Source organism: Anabrus simplex, chromosome 1, assembly GCF_040414725.1.
Source record: "Anabrus simplex isolate iqAnaSimp1 chromosome 1, ASM4041472v1, whole genome shotgun sequence".
Lineage (NCBI taxonomy): Eukaryota > Metazoa > Arthropoda > Insecta > Orthoptera > Tettigoniidae > Anabrus > Anabrus simplex.
The window spans coordinates 871,564,822-871,590,502 of record NC_090265.1 but is presented as its reverse complement, the minus strand read 5'-3'; the positions used below and the strand labels follow the sequence as shown (position 1 = coordinate 871,590,502).

General features: G+C 41.1%; 1 protein-coding gene across 9 annotated transcripts in view; it reads right to left on the bottom strand.

The window, feature by feature from the left end:
• Positions 1 to 25,681, bottom strand: part of RhoGEF2 (Rho guanine nucleotide exchange factor 2) — a 1,252,673-nt gene that overhangs the window by 1,084,867 nt on the left and 142,125 nt on the right. For all 9 annotated transcript variants that reach the window (XM_067136513.2, XM_067136515.2, XM_067136508.2 and 6 more), the window contains exon 2: positions 11,119 to 11,303. In XM_067136513.2, coding sequence (XP_066992614.2) covers positions 11,119 to 11,303 — 185 coding nt within the window. The remainder of the gene's footprint in view (positions 1 to 11,118; positions 11,304 to 25,681) is intronic.

Sequence of the window (25,681 nt, the reverse complement as noted above, 5' to 3'; positions counted from 1 at the left end):
AAAGCTCCAATCAGGCAGACGCTAGTACAAGGAGTTAGAACGCAACATGATGTCCAAAGGGTAGTTCTCGAAAACCTCCGAAATAAATGGTACGCAGGCCATGGAAAAAAGAATGTAAATTATGACGCGGTACAAACATACTTTGTCCCTTAGGCTTCTAGAACAATCACGAGGTCCAATCAGATCTCTATACATCAGTCACGTGTAGGAGAACGACAGTTCTTTTAGAAGAATGATGGTAGCTTCGAAAAGGAATTGTTGCAGTGATGAAAACTGAAGTTCCGGGGCGCGCGGGCGAGAAGCTCCATAAGAGGTGAAGCACGGCAGTTAAGGGAGTTTCGAGATACTCTGTGAGAGAGTGAAGTCCGCACAAGAGAAGCTCCGTAAGAAGTGTCAGAAATCGTGCGGGAAGGCTGTTGAGGACCGTGAGAGAAGATTCCGTTATTAGTCTGCATAGACACGGACAGCAGTTGTAACAGGGAATGGACACTACCTGTCAGCAATTGGGTTTTGAGTGAACACTTTCAGGCAACGACAGTCCGTAGAGTAATAATAATCTTCAAGTCTGAGAACAGTAGATGTGGTGTAAGAACCAGTAGGAAGGTGCTCAATTAGTAAGCCAGAGTAGACTCAGTGGAGTAAGGCGGTCTTCGACGTTTAAACTAGAGGTTTAGGAGTCCACGCGAGGAGAGGTTCCGAGTTCGAGCTTGTGGGTCTAAATTACTCTTCTGGAGAGTCAACTGGACGACAGCTGAAACCAGCGTTCGGAAGAAGCCAAGAAAGAAGTCGACCTCCGAGCTAAGTATTAATGGACTTATGGTTTTAAAGTTGTAGTGCAAGAGATCTGAAATGCAACTGGACAGACTATTATAACAGAGATATAAGGGTTTAGAAGTTCCCTCAAACTCAGTATTGTTCAAGAGGTAACGTGTATGTTGTGTAAAATAATTGTAATTATTACTGAGAAACTAGTAATATAAGGTGATATTTAACTGCTGTCAGCAAAATCTGATTATCTATAACTTAACCTAGAAACTAACCTAAGTTCCCAGTCTGTCCAATTCTAAGGATCACGATATCTTTAATAATCTGTTGGACTTAAATTTGCGTAGTTCCTGTACTTCTTTTCTATGTACCCAAAGACTCGATCCGCGGGTTAAGTATTAATGCCGTCTTATGGGAAATACAAACTCAATCACATCAAAGGGCTTCTTTGAATGTAAGATAGTAAGAATACCAACGTTGTCTTATTTTTATTTTGTCCGGCACATAAATCGGATAATAATCTCAAAGTTGTGTACTATCAGGGCTGAATTTTCTCTTCTAATAACTTCAAGAAGATAGCCAAGCAAGGTATCCCTTCATTCGATCTCTTTAGGAGATCCATTTCAGCCCATGTGTAAAAGTAAATGTTGTTCTCGAGCGTCCCATCATGAATCATAATTGCCAGACTATACAACCAAATCTGGCGGGCATAGTACACCTCACCCACAATAAATTATGGTAAGGGTTTATTCTGCTTCATGTCCAGAACAACTTTCAGAGTTGATTAGTCATCCGATTTCAGTATTTGGTAAAACTTCTTTGCACGCCTGTGTAGTCTATATTCCGTTATGAGTTTCTGTTTTCATTCTCATTAGTTTTTCTTAATTTACATCTTCTTTGTTATACAAAATGAACATAAATCAGATATGGGAGAACCAAATCCAATATTAAATTTCTTGTTTGAGTAATCAGTTATAGACTGGTTTGATGCAGCTCTCCATGTCACCCTATCATGTGCCAACATTTTCATTTCTACGTAACTACTACATCCTACTTCTGCTCTAATCTGCTTGTCATATTCATACCTTGGTCTAGCCCTACCGTTCTTAAGTCCTAAACTTCCCTCAACAACAAATGAACTAGCCCTGGGTGTCGTAAGATGTGTCCTTATCATTTTATCCCATCATCTCGTCAAATTCAGCCAAATCGACCTCGTCTCAACAATTCGATTCAGTATCGCTTCATCCGTGAATCGATCCACCCATCTCACCGGCCATTCTCCTGTAACACCACATTTCAAAAGCTTCTATGTTCTTTCTGAGCTAGTTATCATCCATGTTTCACTTCCATATAATGCAAAGTTTCAGAAGAAAGTCTTCAAAAACAGCTTTCTCATTTCTATACCAATGTATGAAGTGAGCAAATTTCTTGTTTCAGGAAAGGTCCTCCTTGCTTGTGCTAGTCTGCATTTTATATCCTTACTTCTGCCATCATTACTTACTCTTCTACCCAAGCAACAATATTCACCTACTTCCATTAAGACTTTCCTAATCTAATAAATCCTCCATCACCTGACTTCGTCCTACTGTTACCGTTTTTCATGGTGGGTGAATTTAAGTTTCCTTATACATCATAAAAAGTAACATTTATGAAACTTTTCCTATTCTTGTTTCTTTCTCTTCATTTCTGCTTGCGAACACGAGTAAGCATTTTCTTGTGTTCACGAGTTTTTTAAATATTCTTTTTTATCGGGCACTGAACCAGTGGATTCAAATTTCCTTACCAATTTTCCGATCACAGTTCGTGAAGGTTGATTAACTGGAAATATTTTAATAAATTCCCTTCGAGTCCGACGAGCGGAATAAAGTTTAAAATACGCATTCTACTTTTCTTAGCCGTCGAACCATCACAAAACAGGTAACAAAGTGAATCAAGTAGAGAAAGGAAACGGGAAACATTTGTCTGTCATTAGTCAGCACTCAGCCCATTAGCGGCAATTTGTCGCTGTGTTAATCGGGAGCGCTCGCTCGCTACGAAGTCTCTGCAGCCGGCAGAGTTTTAATTTGAAATCCCCGTATCAACCTTTTGCAGTCCTTTTATTTCTGCTCAATGCACCACAGCTGGTCCAATATAGTTTACAAGGGAAATCACTTATTCAGGAAAAAAATAAGTAAACTAAATTTTAAAGACAGTTTCATGGACAGAGTGAATACAGTCAAATGGTATGTTGTTCAAGGTCGACATTTCACCAAGCCATGATATTTTTCAAAACACTCAGTGGGGTGAAGCCCCGGATTTCTGGAGCATGTTTTACAAAAAACAAAGAAAAGTGTTCCTTGTCTCTGCCCTTTTCCTTTTCGGTCACTACACACTGCACAATCCTGTTTTGGATTTCTCAAAAAAGTATTCCTTTATTACATCAGATTTATTATCCAATGCCACATTCAACGTAACACCTAAAAATGCTTTCATTTCTGTCAATGTTACTTCTTTCCATGACCACCAGATAGATTTGCTTCTCAAGGGAACATAAGCAAGCTTCGCAGCTGCATATCGATTTGTTTCATTCACTATTTCAGTCAAAGCTCGTCGGAATAAATAATGAGAAAAATCCGACAGCGTCTGTGGGAACTGCAGAGCCTGATAACTGAATACCAGGATTAGGAACTGTGAAGTTATAATGTTTGAAATAATTACCTGGTGAGTTTCATCTTCTTCCAACCAGAATCGTCTGCTGAATGTATTTCTCCCTCTGCTTCTATTTTACTTTCTTCATTAATATCACTCTCACTAACTTCACTAATATCTTCGTCAACAAATTCACTATCATCCGAGGATAAATCATCTTCATCAACCAACAAAAGATCTTCAATATCCGAATCGTTCAAGTCAGATTCATTTGAAGTTTGTTTACAAACAAGAGTAAGTCATCACACCACTCAAAACACGCAAACATACCAAGAAACGTGCTGAAATCTGCAGTTAAGAAGTTTACTCATAAGATGACATTAGCGGAAACTTCCCGTACAGGAGTAAATAACCAATAACTAAAGGAATACGCCTTGTCCAGCGGGGCTGGCCAAAGGATCGCAAAAGGTTTGCGAACTAGCTACGAAGTGAGAACACAGTTGAGCGTTTAAATTACCGGGCGAGTTGGCCGTACTGTTAGGGCCGTGCAGCTGTGAGCTTGCATCCGGGAGATAATAGGTTCAAGCCCAACTGTCGTCAGCCCTGAAGATGGTTTTCCATGGTTTCCCAATTTCACACCAGGCAAATGCTGGGGCTGTACCTTAATTAAGGCCATGGCCGCTTATTTCCCACTCCTAAGCCTTTCCTACCCCGTCGTCGCCTTAAGGGTCCGGCCCCGCGGTGTAGGGGGCAACGCGTCCGCCTATCATCCGGCGGCCCCGCGTTCGATTCCCGGCTGGGTCAGGGGTTTATAATTGTAAATGATTAATATCCTTGGCCTGGGGACTGGGTGTTTATGTCGTCCTTAACGTTCCTTTCCTCACATTCAATACTCTACACTTCCTCCATTCCAATTGCACGCAGGCTCATATCACATGGTGCAAGTAGGGGCAAAATATCTCTATAGGTCGACGCCCCGAACAAATAGCATTAATAAAAGACCTATCTGTGTAGGCGCGACGTAAAACACAATTGTAAAAACAGCGTTTAAATTAATTTAAAAAGAGGTTTCTTTAAGGAGTAACTGATCATGGCCCAGACTCCTCAGAGAAAACAGCGAATGATGGACTCCATTACGGCTTACGAAGACGGAGGAAATATTTGTTCTTTGATTATTCGGTGATCCATGGCAACTGAATGAAAAAGCACGTTAGGTTTCGAATTGGAAAAACCAATGTTCAATCACCAGGGATGTCAGAGATTTTAAAACCTCTCCTTGTTTTCCATGTGGCTAATAACTGATCCATTTATTTGGCCAAAAGTACACAAAAGGATCTTTTCCGTCAATCATTACACGACGAGTAAAAACCGGTCGAGGAAGAACTACCCACCTTGCCCTTATCTGACGTACTGAAAGTCAATAATAGGAGCTTCATACTGCATATACCGTACATATTGGCTACCAAACCAGGAGTATCTTACTCTAAGCTTCCGGTGCTACGAGTAATAATCTGCTGGATATCATACGAATATGAATTTGGTTAAATTACGACGGATCACTAGTTAATGAGTACTCCTCACTAGAGGGGCTGCTCAACGAGAGGCGAAAGATGAAAATGAAAGGACTCTTCTAGTCCTACCCTTTTTGTTCACAATGAAGGCTGTGATTTCAACTAATCACCTTCCGGAGTTAATTCTATTAAACATATCTCATTGGGTATCAAAATTCAAGGTCAGTTATTATACGTGTCAAAGTATATGTCACTCACACCAGAGACAGTGAGATGGTGTTGGTTAACACGCGCCAAGCTGAGCCGGACATTGTTTCCACTGACTTGTAGACTACCAACTTCCTCTCTTTTTCGTCCTTTCAGTTCAATATTCCAGGTTTAATTTTTTCCATTAAGTATTTTATGCTTTTTATCTTTCACCTATCATGGATATTCTTTGTTCAGCAGCCGTTCTAGTGAAGAATACTCATCAACCATAGACCAGCCGTAAGTTAACCAATTTTATATTCCTACGATGACTACCATATTTCGCCTATATTGGCATTTACCTGTTCTGACCTACTCTTCAGCCGGATGACCAGCGTTGAGGTCTTCGGCTCAGAGAGTCCCGGGTTCAATTCCCGGCCGAGTCGGGGATTTTAATCGCGTCTGCATAATTCTTCTGGCGCGGGGACTGGATGCCTGTGTTTGTCTGAACACTTTCCTCTTCATATTCAGATAATACACTACACTACCAACCGTCACAGAAACACGCAATAGTGGTTACCTCCCTCCATATAGGGTTGGCGTTGGGAAGGAAATCAGTCCGTAAAACACAATTTGCAATTTCCCCAGATGTGGGAAAAGCGGCATAAGAAGAAGAAGACGAGCAATACTGCCATTTACCTGCTCTGTACCGATATACTGATGATGATGATCCTAGTGATTTAAAGGGGCCTAACATCGAGGTCATTGGCCCCTAATGGTACGAAATGAGACGAAATATTATTACAATTTAAAAATCCAGAATCTTCCACTGACCAGATTCGAAAACGTCAGAATGAATGGATCGATATGAAGTCAAAACAATCAGTGGATCCGACCTGCAATACCCCACATTCCCAGAAACTAGCGTTAAATAATCGTATTAATGACCAAGGATTGCGTCGAAAGCACAATACTGAATCGATGATGCCTGTAGTCGAAAAAGGTCCAAAATCCAAGTCATCGGCCCCTCAAAATGGTACTTATCGCTAGGAAAATAGAACCATGCTATTTGTCATGTTGCGGAACTAATCAAAAGTAGCGTAGACTCGCGGTATTCCACACATTACGATACTACTAACAGGTGATAAAATTCGCACATGTAACACAGACCTATGGTGTTTCGCACACTGCGGCCTTATTTACAGCCAACGCAAACCTATGGCGATCCTCACATAAGTGGTCTAACCACAGGGACCCGCTCTATCCCGTGGTGTTCCTCACATAGTGGGTACTAAGCATAGGCAAGGCAGAACCATGGTGTCGCTAATCCCATGTTGCGCATATAGGGGTACGAATCACAGGTACTGTAGAAGCCGTCAACGTACTCTATTGCTAGTAATCATCAACCTATTTGGTACCTAACATAGTGATACTACGCGCAAGTAAAAGCGACCCAGGGTGTTCCACGCGTGGTGGTGCTAATCACAAGTAGTTTCATGGTTCTAATACAGTCATCCCTTGGTCGCCCCTTTTAGTCGCCTCTTACGACAGGCAGAGTATACCGTGGGTGTATTCTTCGTCTGCGTCCCCCACCCACAGGGTGTTGTGTGTTTGGTCCGCGAGAGGTATTTTATAAAGGGCATAGGAAAGTTTTGCAATATGCAAAAACGGTTGGCTGGACACCCCTTTTATGGTGAGGGATGAAAAGAGGGGTGAAAACCGGTCTAGAAGACAGCAAGGCGCGACCTTCACACCAGTTGTTACCAAGCAGTGGGATTGAACGCAAGTTAAGTTGTCAGTGTGGTCTAAAGGTGAATATCGCGCAATTTTCCGCTACAATTTTGCTCGTGGATTAACTGTTGACCAGTGCCTGGACGAAATGACTCCTGTGCTGGGGAAAGACTGTCCACATCGGACAACAATTTTCCGCTGGTACAAAGAGTTCCACAGGGGAAATTTTGGCGTTGAAGACGATCCTCGTTCTGGGCGACCGTCTGAATCAGTGACTGAGGAAAACATTGAATCTGTGAGGAAAATGTTGCAGGGAGAGAGGCGGTTGACATATCGGCAGGTAGAAGAGCCCCTCCACATCCCTGTACCAGCTATTCATTCAATTATACACGACCATCTCCATGTTAGAAAGGTTTGTTCCCTACGGGTGCCCCATTCACTTTCAGAGGAACAAAGGACACATCGAGTGAAATGGTGCCCAAAATGCTAAAATAGTTTGAAAATGGGACTTCGCGTAACGTCAATAGCATCATTACAGGCGACGAAACTTGGCTTTATTATTACGATGTCCCAAGAAAATCCCAGAACAAGGTGTGGCTGTTTGAACATGAGGGTACACCTGTGACTGTGCGAAAGTCAAGGTCAGTGAAGAAAAGTATGATTGCTGTATTCTTCAATAAACGGGGCATCCTGACTCGGACTGTGCTAGAAATACAAAGGGCAGCGTAGCAGGTTCGTGGTACCGATATTTTGGATTTTTCTAAGACTAGCTTCTCTCACAAGGCGAGGATAATTATAACACAACTCAAATCTTGCCACCAATGTACTCCGTGACTCATACTCACTGGAGACAGAACGGCAGTGTGTTGTATCTCATCATATGTTATATTCCACGACAAACTTTTAAAAAGAATTCCTGCATTAACGCGTTTTCCGTTTGAGAATACTGAAGACTGTTAAAGAATGCTCAAAACGTCTGAACTTATGCCCTTCCTTTCAACATAGTCTGCGGTGTCATGTTGTTAGTCCAACCCTTGTCCCGATTTTTTCTTACGGGGTCGGGCATGAGGTGAGATGAATCTGCCGTGGCGGGTTTTTATGACCGGATGTCCTTCCTGACGTCAACGTCATCAGAGGAATTAATGGGATGACGTGATATATGATAGTAGGGAGAGGGTGCCCGGTGCCGGCACATAGCCTACTCCTGTCGAATAGCGCCAAGGGGTCTGCTCAAGGCTTAACGTCGCCATACGACGGACGAATCACCATCAAGAGCGTCATATGCCCTCACTCCATATGCGCACTGCGGAGAGGTTCGGAATTTAATCCAGGCTTTTGGCACGCAATCTAGTGATTAGAAATTGTATACCACCACCTCCCCTACCCTGCCGGCCAACATTCTGATGGTGATAATTTTTTCGACCAACGAGACTTTGGGGTCAGACCGTTTTAGACCTCAGCGCCTAAACAGTCATGGCCACCAGGCGGGTGGTGTTATAAGGAAGATTATTATTCTTAGAAAGTTTCAATGAGACGAAAATTTATCTCGCGGAACTGGAGTGTGGATCGTAGAGATATAGGATAGGAACGGTAGGAGGGGAAGTATTCATTCTGGTGACAGAAGAATTTGTAAGCTACAAAAAAATTAAAGATGACAAACATGAAATTCTAGGTGTAAGGCTCATTCCTATTTTCTAAAGATAATAGGCAACTTGATGTCTTGGGAGTGTACAGACCCTGGAAGGGTAGCGCTGACGCTCATTCAGAAATATTTGGTGAGATAATCAGCTATGTGGGAAACGACATGGAAAGAATTGTGATTGTAGCGGGTGAACTCAATTTACCAAATTTCAATTGGGAAGGTAATGTGAACGACAGGAATCATGACCAACAAATGCCAAATAAGTTAATATGGGAAGGACAGCAGATTCAGAAAGTGATGGAACTAACTAGACGGAAGAATATTCTGAAAATGGTGCTGGTAAAATAAGATGAGCTCTATAGAGAACCCGAAGTAATAGATGGTATTAGTGATCACGAAGCTGTTTTTGCCGTAAATAAAAATAAATGTAATAGAAAGGAAAGTCTTAAAAGTAGGACTATTAAGCAGTATCATATAGCTGATAAAAACAGGCAAAGAGGGAGTTTTTAAAGCAACTGTTGAGGAATTTGAAAACAGGTTTGTACCTTTAAGAGTGGTAAGGAATGGTAAATATCCACTCTAATATAACAGAGAAATAAAGAGACTAAGAAGGAGGTGCAGATTGGAAAGAAATAGAAATGCCTGTGGAAGTAAGGAGAAATTGAAGGAACTTATTAGGAAATTGAATCTAGTAAAGAAGTTAGCTAAGGATAACGTGATGACAAGCATAACTGGCGGTCATACAAATTTTACTGAATAATGGAAAGGTATGTATAGGTACTTTAAGGTAGAAACAGGTTCCAAGAAGGTCATTCCAGGAATCATTAATGAACAAGGAGAGTGTGTATGTGAGGATCTTCAAAAGGCAGAAGTATTCAGTCAACAGTATGTAAACATTGTTGGTTACAACGACAATGTCCAGATAGAAGAGGTGACTAATACTAAAGAAGGGTTAAAACTTACCTATGATAACAATGACATTTACAATAAAATACAAATTTGAAACCTACAAAAACAGTTGGAATTGGTAAGATGTCTGGGGATATACTAAGCCAATGGGTTGGGATATAATACCATATTGGAAGTACTTATTTGATTTTTGTCTGCATAAAGGAGCTATACCAAATGAATGGAGAGTTGCTATAATAGCCCCTCTGTATAAACGAAAGGATGATAGACATAAAGCTGAAAATTACAGGCCAGTCAGTTTGACATGCGTTGCATGTAAGCTTAGGAAAAGCATTCTTTCCGATTATATTACACGTGATTGTGAAATAAATAACTGGTTCGATAGAAGTCAGTTTGGGTTTAGGAAAGGTTATTCCACTGAAGCTCAACTTGTAGGATTCCAGCAAGATATAGCAGATATCCTGGATTCAAGAGGTCAAATGGACTGCATCGCGATTGACCTGTCTAAGGCATTTCATAGGGTGGGTCATTGGAGACTACTGGCAAAAATGAGTGCAACTGGACTAGACAAAATAGTGACTGAATGGGTTTCTATATTTCTAGAAAATAGATCTCAGAGAGTTAGAGTAGGTGAAGCTTTGTCTGACCCTGTAATAGTTGAGAGGGGAGTTCCTCACGGCAGTATTATTGGACCTTTATGTTTTCTTATAAATATAAATGATATTGTGTAAAGAAGTGGAATCAGAGATAAGGCTTTTGTGGGTGATGTTATTCTGTATAGAGTAAGAAATAAGTTACAAGATCGTGAGCAACTGCAAAATTACCTCGATAATGTTGGGAGATGGACAGCAGGCAATGGTATGATAATAAACGGGGTTAAAAGGGTTAAAAGTCAGGTTGTGAGTTTCACAGGTACGAAAAGTCCTCTCACTTTTAATTACTACGTTGATGGGGGTGAAAGTTCCTTATGGGGATCACTGTAAGCAGCTAGGGAAAGTACCTAGGGTAATCACATAAATGGGATTGCACATGATTATGAGGGTGTTTAGGGGTTGTAGTAAGGATTTAAAGGAGAGGGCATACAAGTCTCTGGTAAGACCCCTAATAGAGCATGGTTCCAGTTTATGTGACCCTCACCAGGATTGCTTAGAACTGGAAAAAATCCAAAGAAAAGCAGCTCGATGTGTTCTGGGTGATTTCCGACAGAAGAGTAGCGTTACAAAGATATCGCAAAGTTTCAGCTGGGAAAACTTGGGAGAAAGGAGACGTGCTGCTCAACTACGTCGTATGTTCCGAGAGGTCAGTGGAGAGATGGCGTGGGTGACAATAGTAGACGAATAAGTTTGAGTGATGTCTTTAAAAGTTAGGAAAGATCACAGAATGAAGATAAATTTGGAATTCAAGTGGACATATTGGGGTAAATATTCGTTTATGGGAAGGGGAGTTAGGGATTGGAATAACTTACTACGGGAGATGTTCAATAAATTTCCAATGTTTTTGAAATTATTTAAGGAAAGGCTAGGAAAACAACAGATAGGGACTTTGCCACCTGGGCGACTGCCCTAAATGCAGATCAGTAGTGATTGAGTGAGTGATAGTGATTGTGGTTCTCTCCTAACCACAAACCATATCTTAACAAATTCAACGAAACGACATGCAGCGAGTTTTTAATTAATTCTCAGAAAAAAATAATAATAATAATAATAATAATAATAATAATAATAATAATAACAGTGTTGTGCTTACCTTCCTTGACCGACTGCACGTAGACAGGATTGTCGCCCGATACCTTCATGCCGTAGCCGTTCTCGTCCTTATTGACGATAACGGTCACACACGGTATATGGGACGGATCGCCGACGAGTAGGGAGCGCGAGTGTGGCCCGCGCCGGAAAGACGGGCCGTTACTCAACGTCGGCGCCCCCGTCGGCCTGCAATGAAAGTATTATCAGCAATCACAGAAGAAAGGAAATATTTATCGTATTTCTATGTAGATCACAACATATATATAATGAAATCAACAAAAGCATAAGTCAGCATGAACTAAAATTCCGAAATAGAAGAAAAAATATCTAGATCAACATTAACTCAAAGTTTCCAAGAAATGACGCGTATTTACTTTAACACGAGTCTATTCTCCATGAATATTTTGAAACAATGAAGAATTTACTCTTCTGAAGTGGCTAAATTAATTTGGTGTCTGAAGTTGCAGCAGTTTTTCCAGAATACTCTAGCACAGTGGTTCTCAAACTGTACCCCTCGGGGTACGCTTGAGACTTTAAATGGGGTAATCCAGCAGGCTTCGGGGGAAAAAATGAAGAAAAATTTAAATATGTTGACAGTACAAGTGAAATGCGCTCAGTGTAGCTGTATCTTGTGCTTCCTTAATGAACACGTAGCTTGAACATTTCACCTGGACTACGATACATCAGAAAACTGTGTAAAGCCATGCAGGCAAACCCATCTCTGCCATCCCATAGAAATTTTGATGGTTCGTAATGTCTGAATTCCAGAATTAAGATAAAAAATATTTCATCCTCATTTATTAATTTGATAGTGGGACTAAAATCAGAGTTTTGTGAAACTTTCATACAAACAAGGTATCTAGGTGTTACTTTATTATCCTTGTTTTAAATGGATACAGACACAAACTCTTAATTATTGTTTTGTGATGGATGTTTTCACGATCACGACTTATTTGCGATGTGTATTTCAAACCAGCCGATGTACCCCCATGCTTCGCTACCGAATTCTCAGAAAGACCGTCTTTGTGGTTTTTCCCAACTGAAGTCAGCGTAGATCATTACAATGACGTCAGTAGGAATGTAGCGATTAAAAGCAATGTATCTATCTATCTATATATATATAAGAGTTTTGTCTGTACATTGCCCGGAATTTTAAAATAATGGTATTTCTCTATCGGCCGTGTCCACAGTAACAAGGAAATGCACTGTAACTTTCCCGTAATTTCTGTCTGTCTGTCTGTATGCACGCGTATCACGAGAAAACGGCTAAAGAGAATTTAATAAAAATCGGCATGTAAAGTCGGGCAATGAGCCACTACAATCTAGGGCTATAAATCATTTTATTCACGCCGAGTGAAATTGTAGTTTAATGTTATTAATGGTCCTATCGATAAATACTACAAAACTAAAGTTATATAGAATGAAATTTTCGATCATTTATGTCTTATACATTTTTATCTATAACAGAGATATTCATGAATTCGTACTTTTGTTAAGTCCATATCAACGCTGAGCCACGAGAAAATGGGTAAACAGAATTTAATGAAAATCAGTATATAGAGTCGGGGAATAAGAAACTACAGTCTAAGCTATAAACACTTTTACTCTCCCTGGATGAAATGGTAGTCTACGGGAAGGCACCTAAAATTTAATTTATTAATACCTATGTTATTGGTTTTATCGAAAAGTACTGCATAACAAAAGTTATAGAGAATACGACTTCCGATCATTTATGTTTTATTCAGTTTTACCGTACCGACTGTGATAAAAGTGGTATTTCAGAGTCTGAAGAAAACTAAATGTGAAGGCCTACAATATCGAAAGCTCATAAACTTGGTCAACAATAACATTACACTGACAATTGTTTGTTGTGATGTTCTTAGTCTTCTATGCTGCCACTCACCTCTGATAAATGGGATTAGGCCTACTGCTGCGTACCGAGTATAACAGCCTGCCTGAATACTGGCGGGAAATAGCTGGGGAATTAAATAACTTTCTTCTTTAGCATGCCATTCCTCTGGTTCATACAGCTTCTGATACTGCTGGTACGTAACGTACTGCCTTATCATAGTATTCCGGCTATTCGATCCTTACTCTGACGCGCTGATTGGAATGATCAGTGTGCACACTTCACGATATAATGTGGCAGAGGCTCACTTATGACCTGGTCTAGAATTACAATTTTGGCCTATTCCAAATTATAGCACCACAATTCACTAAATAACTCAAAAATCGAACAATGGAAAGAGCCGTTTCTTAAGAAAAGGTTCTTCCTCATAATTTTTATTAAATTCTACATTTGTTTTATTCCAAATTAACAGCGAAGAGGGTGTTTCTCCTCTGGCTTGGAGGAAAAATTTGCCTCCAAGTCAGATAGTATTTCCCCCCGCCTGTGTAGTGAATTGAGATTTTTCGACTCATGGGGTACTCCTAGGAAACAGATGAGTAAAAGGGCATAGTTTTTGCCCTGGGACTCTCCACTATTCCCCCCTCCCCCGCCCCAGAAAACAAAAGTGTGTTCACGGCTGTCTGCGACCTGGTCATTCCAGCTCTGGAACTTAGGACTGTTAGATCGGCAGCATAGTACTGTTCGTTAAAAGTGAGAAAATGTGCGGTATATCATTTGATCAAGTATTTTATATGAGAACTAGCTGATGTACCCACAGTTTTCTAAACTACAGTAACAAGGGATCGCTGGATCTCTGCACATTGCGCTTTTGTGTTTGAAGCGTATTTTAAAAATAATGGCAGAGCAGTAGCAAGGCAGCGGTAGGTGCGCACCCTTAAAGCTGAGCGCTTGCTACACGTATCCTTTACTCTGAGACACTGAAGAGATTTGTCAGGGAAGTGGTCCAGGCATTTCACATGAAATGCTAGTGTCGATAATGAATAGTTTCCTCGGTCGATTGCAGGAATGTATCACACACAGGACAGTACCTAATTAACTTGCGTGGTTTACTAAACATGAAACGACTTGTATTGTGTTATGTTAATATGTGACAAAACAGCTTTGTATTGTATATCAAATACCACATTCGTGCTTTACATTCACTATATAGTGTTAATCTGGGGCATGCACTGATGAACAATTGAATTAGAGATACCTGGCTAGTTGCGTGTAGCAGCCCCTTTCACCTTGATGACGATGGCAATGCGGTGTGACAGGGACTCCACAAGATACCCGAAACGTGGGAAGTTATAATATCCCATTACGACTACCCACCCTCCATAGACAGACCACTCGTCTCGATGAATCGGGCGGAGCAGATTATAGCCCTTCGGCCTTGGGGTTCCTTGAGTGCATTTTCAGACAGGTGTGGTTAGACAAACTGCAAAGATGTGTTGAAAATGGTGGTATTTTGTGGAGCGGAATCGAGCTGGCCAGAATGTCGAGTGACCTTGGGGAACAAGCAAGCATCCTCATGTCCATGGAGTGTCCATCGAACAAATCAACCACAATTCGGGGAGCGACTGGACGGTGCAGTCTTACTGTACGTATTGGCCTCTTGTAGTATGCTGGAGGTGAAGAAATTGGTGGACATGATCTGACAGCAGGTTCCACCTCGTTCGTCGGTGAGGGACGTTGTCAGATGTACCAGGCGTCCCTTTTCATTCTACGTGATCAGTCACCATACGATTACACAACCACCCCCGGCCTAAACTTGATCCTGGTGACAAGAGAATCCTCTGCCTCGAATATTTAGTGACGTGTTCGTACCCTGCCATCAGCGTGTACAAACTGCTACCACGACTCATTTGACCAGGCGATCTTTCTCTATGGTTTGAGAGTTCAACGGTGGTGTTCCAGTGCCAATGTCTTTCTCTGAACCTTGTGACGTGCGGTGAGCGGTGGTACCCAAGTGGGACGGTGGCTTCTGTAGTCCTGGATTGTATAGCTGCTCACACTTCGTTGTTATCCAGCACTGAATTCGCCAGTAATCTGTTGCACTGTGAACCGTTTATTAGCTCTTACCATCCAAATCAGTCAACAACACGTTGTACTCATGTGCCACGCCGAACTATTCGCCGAGCCGACCACAGCGTCATTTTGCCAAAACGGCAGCTATCTCTAATTAAATTGCTCATCAGTGTATACTAAAATGGTAGATTAGTTCCGCCAGGTGATAGTGGTGGTGGTTTTTTTGCAAGATGCTTTATGTCGCACTGACACAGATAGGTCTTATGGCGACGATGGAACAGGAAAGGGCTAGGAGTGGGAAGGAAGCGGCCGTGCCCTTAATTAAGGTACAACCCCAGCATTTGCCTGGTGTGAAAATGGGAAACCACGGAAAACCATCTTCAGGGCTGCCAACAGTGGGGTTCGAACACACTATCGCCCGAATACTGGATACTGGCCGCACTTATGCGACTGCAGCTATCGAGCTCGGTGGTGGTGGTTTTAAGAGGAAGTACAACTGGGCAACCATCCTCTTAAGTTCTGTCAGGTCCTATAAGAATCATGATTTAATAAAAGGGCATGCCACATTTTTTCAAATTTCATTACTTGTGAGTTTTGTAAACTACAGTAATAGAGCTTATCATGTGGTGTTAAAAGTACATTATGCCCTCTATTCATTAGCCTATGGCAAGCACGTAAAGATCGTTATTTTGTTAAAGGGACAACAGTCGAGTACCGTTTTAACAGTGCCAGTGCCATCGCTAGTGAAACAGTCATTTGTTGACAGTCTGTTGAGAGCTGCAGTGCCTGCAGTAAAGCAACTACCTTCTTATTTCCCTCCTTTTTCATCAAAATATTTTCACTGTAGAGCAGTTATAATACGAGAGATTTATTGTTACACAATACAGTACACGGCAGGTTTTCAAATATTTGTCTATTAATAAATTACTTTCAAAGTAAGCCAATCTGGTGAGTGACCTAAGTTTAAAGATGCAAAAGGAAGTGTTTGGAGAATATTGGCGAAGCTAACTGTATTGACGTATTCACCCAATTCCACGGCATGGTAACTAAGAACGAGCAGGACTGATTTATCCAGAGTCTCACAGACATAGACAATATCAAAGAAAGTCGTGTAAGGAAGGGATCTACCGAGCTCGATAGCTGCAGTCGCTAAGTGCGGCCAGTATCCAGTATTCGGGAGATAGTGGTTTCGAACCCCACTCTCGGCAGCCCTGAAGATGGTTTTCCGTGGTTTCCCATTTTCATACCAGGCAAATGCTGGGGATGTACCTTAATTAAGGCCACGGCCGCTTCCTTCCCACTTCTAGCCCCTTCCTGCCCCATCGTCGCTATAAGACCTATCTGTGTCGGTGCGACGTAAAGCAACTTGTAAAAAAAAAAAAAAAAAAACTCCAAGGAATATTTTCGCATTGTACATTGACAGTCAGATTTTTTGTTATTAAAGAAAGCACGGGTAATAAATTCGAAATTACTGAACTCCCAATTCTGTCAGGTATAATGCCACCTGATTTAAGAAGATCAAATGCTCTCATTCGAGAGTACAAGAAGACAGAAATGAACCCTGAACTCCCTGTTTTGGATGATATTCCCGCTCTCAAGGCTACGAGGCTCAAGTCACGTCATCCACCTTTGCGTGATGCTGTCACATTGGCTGATGGGAATTTTCACCCTTTAGAAGAATGAAGTCGCTGGAAAGTTGCCACAGACAGTTCCTTACACATATTTTCTGGTAAACATCTTCCTGGTGAACATAACCTACCGCGTAAGCTTTGGACCACTCTGAATCGAGTGAGAACAAATCATGGACGATGCAGGGATGCCCTTTATAAGTGGACATATATTTCATCACCAGGGTGCGACTGTGGTGCCTCTCGGCAGACGATCCCCAATATTGTAAGTGAATGTATACGACGTTCCTACACAGGTAGCCCGAGTGACTTTTCGGAACCAACAGAGGAAGCCATGCAGTGGATCACCCAACTGGACATTCCACTATAACTAAATCTTGCTCTCAAGAAACATGTTTCTTGTCTGTGTATATTTTTAAATATTGTGTACTTGTATATATGTTTCTAACTTGTTGCCATACGCCCATAATAACTTAACTCTGAATTTAATGCACTTCCTAGGTACAGTAATTCTCCAATTGAGATTCTTACTGTAGAGGAGTTTACAAAGTAATAATACTTTTTACTTATTTGAGATACGAAAATTTGCTTGTCAATATTTTTTCAGACAGGAGATGTGTAGTTACTCAAGGCATGCTTTGCACTTGTTATCCGCTGTGCAGGCGCTGCCTTCCTCATGCACAAAGCAGACGCAACAATTCCTGAGTGAAATGGGACGCAGAGGGGAGAACAGTACATTTGATCAAAGGCAATTAGTAATATTCCATCATGAAAATGGAATACATGTCGACAAATCGCAGATTTGCTGAACATGAAGAAAAGTACCGTTAATGATAATATCTGCCGATACAAATTTCATGCCAGAGTTGAAAATCTGCCACAGACAGGTCACCCGAGGGTCCTTACTAGCAGAGAAGACAGGGCAGTGGTAAGAAAAGTGAAAACAAAATCCACGTTTTACTACAACCACTATTCATTGCTGCTGCAGCTGAGAGCGAGTTTGGAAAGAAGTACAATCCGGAGGGTGTTATACAGAAGTGATTATCACGAGCGAACTGCAAGAAGGAAGCCCTATATCAACGAAATAAATAGGATCAAGCGACAACGATTTGCTAAGGAGCATCTTAGCAAAGACATGAACTGGTGGAAGACACTAATTTTCTGCGATGAATCGAAATGCAGCGTTTTTGGTTCAGATCATAGGTTGTAGACAGCCTATTAAAGAGTTTGAAGAAAGAAATATGAAGGCAACGATAAAATATGAAGGGGGACATGTTATGGTTTGGGGCTGTATGTCGGCTCAAGGAGTAGGTGAGCTGGTTTTTATAGATGGAAATACCGCCAGTATCTTCACATTTTTAAAAACAACCTGAAGAAAAGTATAGAAAATACGGGAGTGGGGGACTGTTTTAAATGTTATCAGGACAACAACCCGAAACATACGGCCTATAATGTACAGGTATGGTTGTTGTACAACTGTCCTAAAGTTGTGAATCCTCCCCCGCAAAGTTCTGACATTAACCCCATAGAGATTTTATGGGATATACTGGAAAACAACATCCGGAAACTTCTCATAAATTCCAAAGCTGACGTGAAGAAACGACTGCAAGAGGAGTGGGAAAGATTGTCCCATTCAACCACAAGAAAACTCGTGGAAAACATGCCGAGGCGCCTGACTGGAGTGCTTCGCAAGAAGGGAAGAATAACGAAGTATGAATATTCCTACATGGACTCCATCCTTCATGTTTCTGTTGTACTTGTATTTTAGTCCGAATATTTATGTATTATTGTAATTACCTACATTCATAAGTTTCATAATTTCTGTGTAACATGAAATGAAGTGCATATTTATTTGTGGTATCTGTATGTGTAACCATTCATTCTGGAGTAAGCAAACTATATATGTTTCTTATTAATCGTTTTATGTTCAATATAAAGGAACTCTGCCTGTCCGAAAAATTATGACGGTCAATGTAGTTATTATGGAAATTATGTAGGGGTACTTTAAGGAGCATTTAATGGGCTTGCTAGTTTACCGGTAACTTTCCTTTACGTCATTTACCAGTGCCGTCAACGCTATTCGTGAAAGTGCATTTGCAGTTGTATTATTAACGTAATTGTAATTGTATTATTTTTATTCGGGAGTAAGTGAAAGTTAATGATGGTTGAATAAGTGACTCGTTGGCTGAATGGTCAGCATACTACCCTCTGGTTCAGAGGGTCCCGGGTTCGATTCCCGGCCGGGTCGGGGGATTTTACTCGCTCCTGATTAATTCTTCTTGCTCGGGGACTGGTTGTTTGTGCATGTCCCAACACACTCCATTTCATACCCATACAACACACCATACCACCAACCACCACAGAAACACGCAATACAGATTACATCCCTCCACATAGGTTTGGCGTCGGGAAGGGCATCCGGCCGTAACACAGGACCAAATCCAACTGTGCAATGCATTTTGCACCCGCGACTCCACTAGTGTGGGAAAAGCAGTATAAAAAGAAGAAGAAGAATTGTTGATTAAAAGTATAAAATGGGATGAGAGTATCTTGTAAGATATTTTTAGTGATAAATAACGACCTACTGAAACGCCTAGGGTGCTACAAATACAGCATTACTAACTCCGCAAACATAGGCCTATTGCATACACACCAACGTGGACGAAAAAGGCAATTGGAACGTTGTGCTTCACAACAGACGATGTTAAGAGCCAGCAACTTTGCATTAGTCACATTATGTTCTCGGTATTGACTAAGAAATCTGATATCGGTTTACTCCCTATATTTGTGTGTGTGTGTGTTTAATTGGTAAAGTGGATATTTTCCAATCACCCCTGAGGCCACGTACGACGGACAAAGCCACAGGAACACACACAAGTGGTTACCAGTTACCACTAACTTTCGGCGACGAAAAAAAGAAAGAGAGAGAGAGAGAACCGCACCATCAAAGAAAAGCAAGCCCATTATTTTCGTACTAACGTGAAAGCGAGTTCTTGTTCTCTCACAGCTGCAGACTGCAGAATGGTTTCTCATTTTCACACCAGGCACATGCTGGGGCTGTATCTTAATTGAAGCCATGGCCACTTCCTTTCCACTCCTAGCCCTTTCCTATCTCATCGTCGCCATATGACCTATATGTGTCCGTGCGACGTAAAACAGATTGTAAAAAAAATCATAATAAAATATTTTTATTTTCTTACTCTGTAATAGGCTATACATTTGTCCAATAGGTACACTATCTGCCAATAACCCTCCGGAGTTCTAATTGTTAGGAAAGTGACAAACAGCGTTACAAGCAATTTGTAGCGAATATTATAATTTAAATCCATTTTAAGAACACAGAAGTGCACCATTTTATAGGAAAAGTGTAAATAATCTCTATACATTAATAAGCCACGAAATTTCTACGACTATTTAGTTCACGAATCAGTGACCAATCCGGTACAAGAATTCCAGACATTTTAACCAATTACAGCTTCCTATCGACACGGTTGTAATGTTTTCATTTTACCACTAACATTTTTTCGCACCAACGTGCACTTGCATTTATGTATTCACCAGAACAGCGCACTAAAACATCTTTACAGCGTCTTTGGCCTAAACATCAGTTGTCTTCAACAATACATTTAACCACTAAGCTCACAATCAACAGGACATAACTCTGTTATTACGATAAAGTCGACGGCCAACATATTGGCCGACAAGGAGTGGAAAAATAATTATTTTGTTATTTTACGTAAGTTTCAATCATTAAACATACGGTTATGTAAAGGGTATGATATTCCCTGCTACATATGTAGCATCTTATAGTCAATGTTTTAAAAATGTCTATATAACATGAAGTGTACACTTTACGCGGCCTCGTACTATACTGCAGTCACGCTATAATTGTTCTGTTCGCTGTTATCAGTCGCGTGTCGGCCTTCCGGGATGACATGTGTGGCATGACATCATCCAGATAAAGAAACAGGTCTCGCAGTGCGCAGACTGAAACAGCAAGGTGTACGCTATATTGTGCCCGGCTGACCGAGCTGCGCGAGTATTCTGAGAAACAGCTCGCTAATCCTTACACTATTAAGTTCAGAGTGACTGCCGTTTTATAGTGCAGATATACAAATATCGAGACCTTCCAAATTTCAAGATTATTTACAATCACATACATATGATTGTAAATAAAGGGTAGAGATCTTTTCACATGGTTATGAGGGTATTTAGGGGTTGTAGAAAGGATGTACAGGAGAGGGCATATAAGCCTCTGGTAAGACCCCAACTATAGTATGGTTCCAGTGTATGGAACCCTCACTAGGATTACTTGATTCAAGAACTGGAAAAAATCCAAAGAAAAGCAGCTCGATTTGTTCTGTGTGATTTCCGACAAAAGAGTAGCGTTACAAAAATGTTGCAAAGTTTGGGCTGGGAAGACTTGGGAGAAAGGAGAAGAGCTGCTCGATATGTTCCGAGCTGACAGTGGAGAGATGGCGTGAACTGACATCAGTAGACGAATAAGTTTGAGTGGTGCCTTTAAAAGTAGGAAAGATCACAATATGAAGATAATGTTGGAATTCAATAGGACAAATTGGGTCAAATATTCGTTTATAGGATGGGGAGTTAGGGATTGGAATAACTTACCAAGGGAGATGTTCAATAAATTATTTTTTTTTTCGTCGCTACAAATACAGCACTTTGCCTATAAAATGGTGCACTTCTGTGTTCTTAAAATGGATTTAAATTATAATATTCCCTACAAACTGCCTGCAACGCTGTTTGTCACTTTCCTAATAATTAGAACTCAGGAGGTTTATTGGCGAAGAGTGCATTGGACAAATGTATAGTCTATTACACAGTAAGAAAATAAAAATATTTTATTATGATTTTTTTACCATCTGTTTTACGTCGCACGTGGCCTCAGGGGTGATTGGAAAATATCCACTGTACCAATTAAACACACACACAAATACAGAGAATAAACCGATATCAGATTTCTTAGTCAATACCGAGAACATAATGTGACTAATGCAAAGTTGCTGGTTCTTAACATCGTCTGTTGTGAAGCACAACGTTCCAATTGCCTTTTTCGTCCACGTTGGTGTGTATACAGTAGGCCTATGTTTGTAGAGTTTGTAGTGCTGTCTGGGAAAGACAGCCGAATTAGAAAGTGATGGAACCAACTAGAGGGGAAAATATTCTAGACGTGGTGCTGATAAAACCAGATGATATCTATATAGAAACTGAAGTGATAGATGGTGTAAGTGATCAAAAAGCGGTTTTTGTCGTAGTTACAAATAAATGTGATAGAAAGGCTGTAAAAGTAGCAGTGTCGGCTGGTGGTATCTGAAGCTGGATGTTGCACCAAAATATTCCGTGTCACATTTTTATAGCTTACAGAAATAACAAGAAACTTATTATCGTTAAGTAATGAATTACACTCCTACTAAAACTGTAATATATCTGGCAATTACAACCCAGGAAATAAGAGGCTAATTATACACTGTAACTACAGACTTATTGTCGTTAAGTAATGAACTACATTTCTACTAAAACTGTAATATATCTGGCAATTACAACCCAGGAAATAAGAGGCTAATTATACTGTACACTGTAACTACAGTTACTCCTAATAATAACGTTATTGGCTTTACGTTCCAATAACGACTTTTTACGATTTTCGGAGACGCAGAGGTGCTGGAGTTCTTTTACATGCCAGTAAATCTACTGACACAGGGTGACGTATTTGAGCACCTTCAAATACCACCGGACTGAGCCAGGATCGAACCTGCCTCGTTGGGGTCCCTCAACCGTCTGAGCCACTCAGCCTGGCACAGTTACTTTTGCCTCACTTGAATTGAAAATTTCCCGTCCGGTTTTTCATTGAAGCAAGATGTTGGTAATATTGTGGGTGATCTGGTATGGCGTGGAAAAGAAATTACCCAGCAAGTTGTCCATGCGGTTAGGGTCGCGTAGCTGTGAGCTTGCATTCGGGGTATAGTGGGTTTGAACACCACTGTCGAAAGCCCTGAAGATGGTTTTCCGCTGTTTCCCATTTTCACACCAGACAAATGCTTTGACTGTGCCTTAATTAAAGCCACGATCGCTTTCTTCCAACTTCTAACCCTGTCTTATCCCATCGTCGCCGTAAGACATATCTGCGTCGGTGCAACGTAAATTAAATTTGAAAAATTTAAAAATGGAAATGAAGTTACCTTTGCGAGAGGAAAGAAAGTAGGAACGAAGTAACCTCCGCAGAGTGGCGCAGGCTAACGGGAACATTTGGAACTGCTTCTCGGTAGGGGACTTCATAGTCTCGTGCAACTCCCTGAGACGGATAGTGGCGAGCATGCTACCTGATGTTATGCAGGCTTAGGCTCGTCCCTGCGGAGGTACATTGCGCCGCGCTGTCCGCTAGGGAGTTGCCGTAGGAAAGCAAACCCCCTGAGTTAGATTCGAAGCCATCAGCGTTTGTTGGTCTGTTAAGAAGCATTAGTACAGCGAACGACCGAAGATGGTTGATTTTAACATGTTCTCGAATACATGTTAGGTTTATTAAACTAAAACATTAGAAGAAAAGACGACAAATGTAGTGCAAAATTATCGGAAGTTGTGCAACCCTGCAACAATACCATTACGCAATGACATATGGCTGATACGAGAGGCATAAGGGAGATTAAAAGAAGTAAAACTGATAAATAAATAAACTAAGGAATGGCATAAAACAACTGTTGAGGAGTGTGAAAACAGGTATGTGCCTTTAAAAGTGGTATGGAATGGTCAAGTCCCATTATATAACAATGGCTAGAATTTTAATAGTGGCAACACTGCTGTAGAGACGCTATACAACCGACACATATAGGTCATAAGGCGACGATGGGATAGGAAAGGGCTAGAAGTGGAAATGAAGTGACCATGGCCTTAATTAAGATAGAGCCCCAGCATGTGCCTGGTGTGAAAATGAGAAACCATTCTGCAGCCTGCAGCTGTGAGAAAACAGAACAAGAACTCGCCTACACGTTAGTACGAAATGGGCTTGCTTGCTTTTCTTTGATGGTGCGGTTCTCTCTGATACCACACGTTAAATACCTACGTTACCTCGGAGCACGGACTCTTCCCTTCCCACATCACGCGCATGCGAACTGGCGGGAGGATAAGCGAGGTCTCGGGTCGAAGGTAGCGTTGTCACGAGATTTTCAAAACAGGAGCAACGGAGTTTAATAAAGATTGAATGTGCTAGAGGTCGTGCAGCATGACAGTGCCATCAAGTAGTGGTGGGCGAAACTCTCGTTCGAGATACTCGAGACTGACGTCACCACTCTCGATGCATCTTCGAGATCTACGTAGAGATGGGCATAACTCTCGTCTGAGATACTCGAGACTGACGTCACCACTCTCAATGCATCTTCGAGATCTACGTAGAGATGGGCATAACTCTCGTTTCAGATACTCGAGCCTGACGTCACTTTCTCGATGCGTCTCGAGGCACGCTCCAATTGAACCTCAGCCAGGACGAATATAGCAGAAACAGAAATCATTAGCAAACATTGAACTCGAGCTGTTAGCGTGGCTCAGTTGGCTAAATATCATCGTTAGGCATTATCCTCCGCTACGTTTTGTAGTGGTTGGAATCTTATCTTCAAATATTTTTGTTTGTTCTTGTTTTGCAATCGGAGTTTCGGCTACCAAACACACACCTGTTCGTGCAGAAACAACCAGATCGCTAATAGAAGTAATTGTAACGTTACTGAATATACAAAATAACCAATATATAATAAAATCTCTTCTACTTGAACACATGCAATATAAACCAATCATAATGTAAACAAACCTGATTACCTCGTGGCCATGTCATCAGATCAGTTAGCTTTGTATCTGTATTGCACTGAAAATAGTACTCATAATAATGTTATTTGTGTTACGTCCGTCCTAAATGCTAGTTCTTGACAGACGCCTGGGTGTGGGAATTATTTCCCGCAGGAGTTCATTAACGTGCTGGAAGCCAACGACATGGAATTGTTACCTTTAAAACAGTAGGTACACTGACAGAACATATTGAACACACTGGGATAAAAATGTACGTGTTTCGACAGAGGGTTATCGCTCTACTCTGTGTTTTGTATTGTACGTTTTGGTTATTACATATTACAGGCTTTGCTTCTCTCGGTTTTGGGTTGTACGTTTTGGTTATTGAATATTGCTGGCCTTTTATCTGTTGTCAAGGTATTTTAACAGAAATAAGTTTGTTTGCGGTAATAAAACCGAATAAATCATCATTTAATTACCGGTTCTACTCTATAACGAGCCACCGGAGACCACGGGTACCTTATACCAATATACACAGAAGGTTTCCCTGAACAATTTCCGAAAATTTGTCGATGGAGTTCGGCTTCATCCTGTATATGTGCCTTCAGGTCTGATAATATTGTGGCTGGTCTTGAATGATCCTTTTCAAGGAAACGATCTATTTGTTACCATACTTACATAAAAGTATCGATAGTCCAGAAGGAGACTTAACCCGAGAACGAGTCCCTCTTCGGATACATGCCCACATATAGCAGTATATGCCATTACCGGTATATTTTACTTTCTGTTCAAATTATTACACAACTCGATGCGTCGTAAAAGACATCGCTTCAATAAAATGTTAAAAATATATCACACTCTTCATTACTATTTATTTCACATACCCATTCCCCGAACCATAGGAACTAATCAATGAAGGATAAAATATGTTTCCTAGCCGAGAATCGAACCCAGAGACCCTTGGACGAAACGCCAGAACGCTAACCATTTCGCCACGGAAGCGGACAGTGGTTACGTAAAATGCAGGAATACAGGTAGGTAAGTTGACCGCGAGTAGATTATAAAGTAGTTGGCGTATCGTCATTAGTTGTTATAATGATGTTATTTGCTTTACGTCCCACTAACTACTTATTAAGGTTTTCGGAGACGTCATTAGTTGATCAACAGGCGAAGTAGGCTATAGTCGAGGGATAACATACCGCATGCGCATGATGTCCCGATTTAAA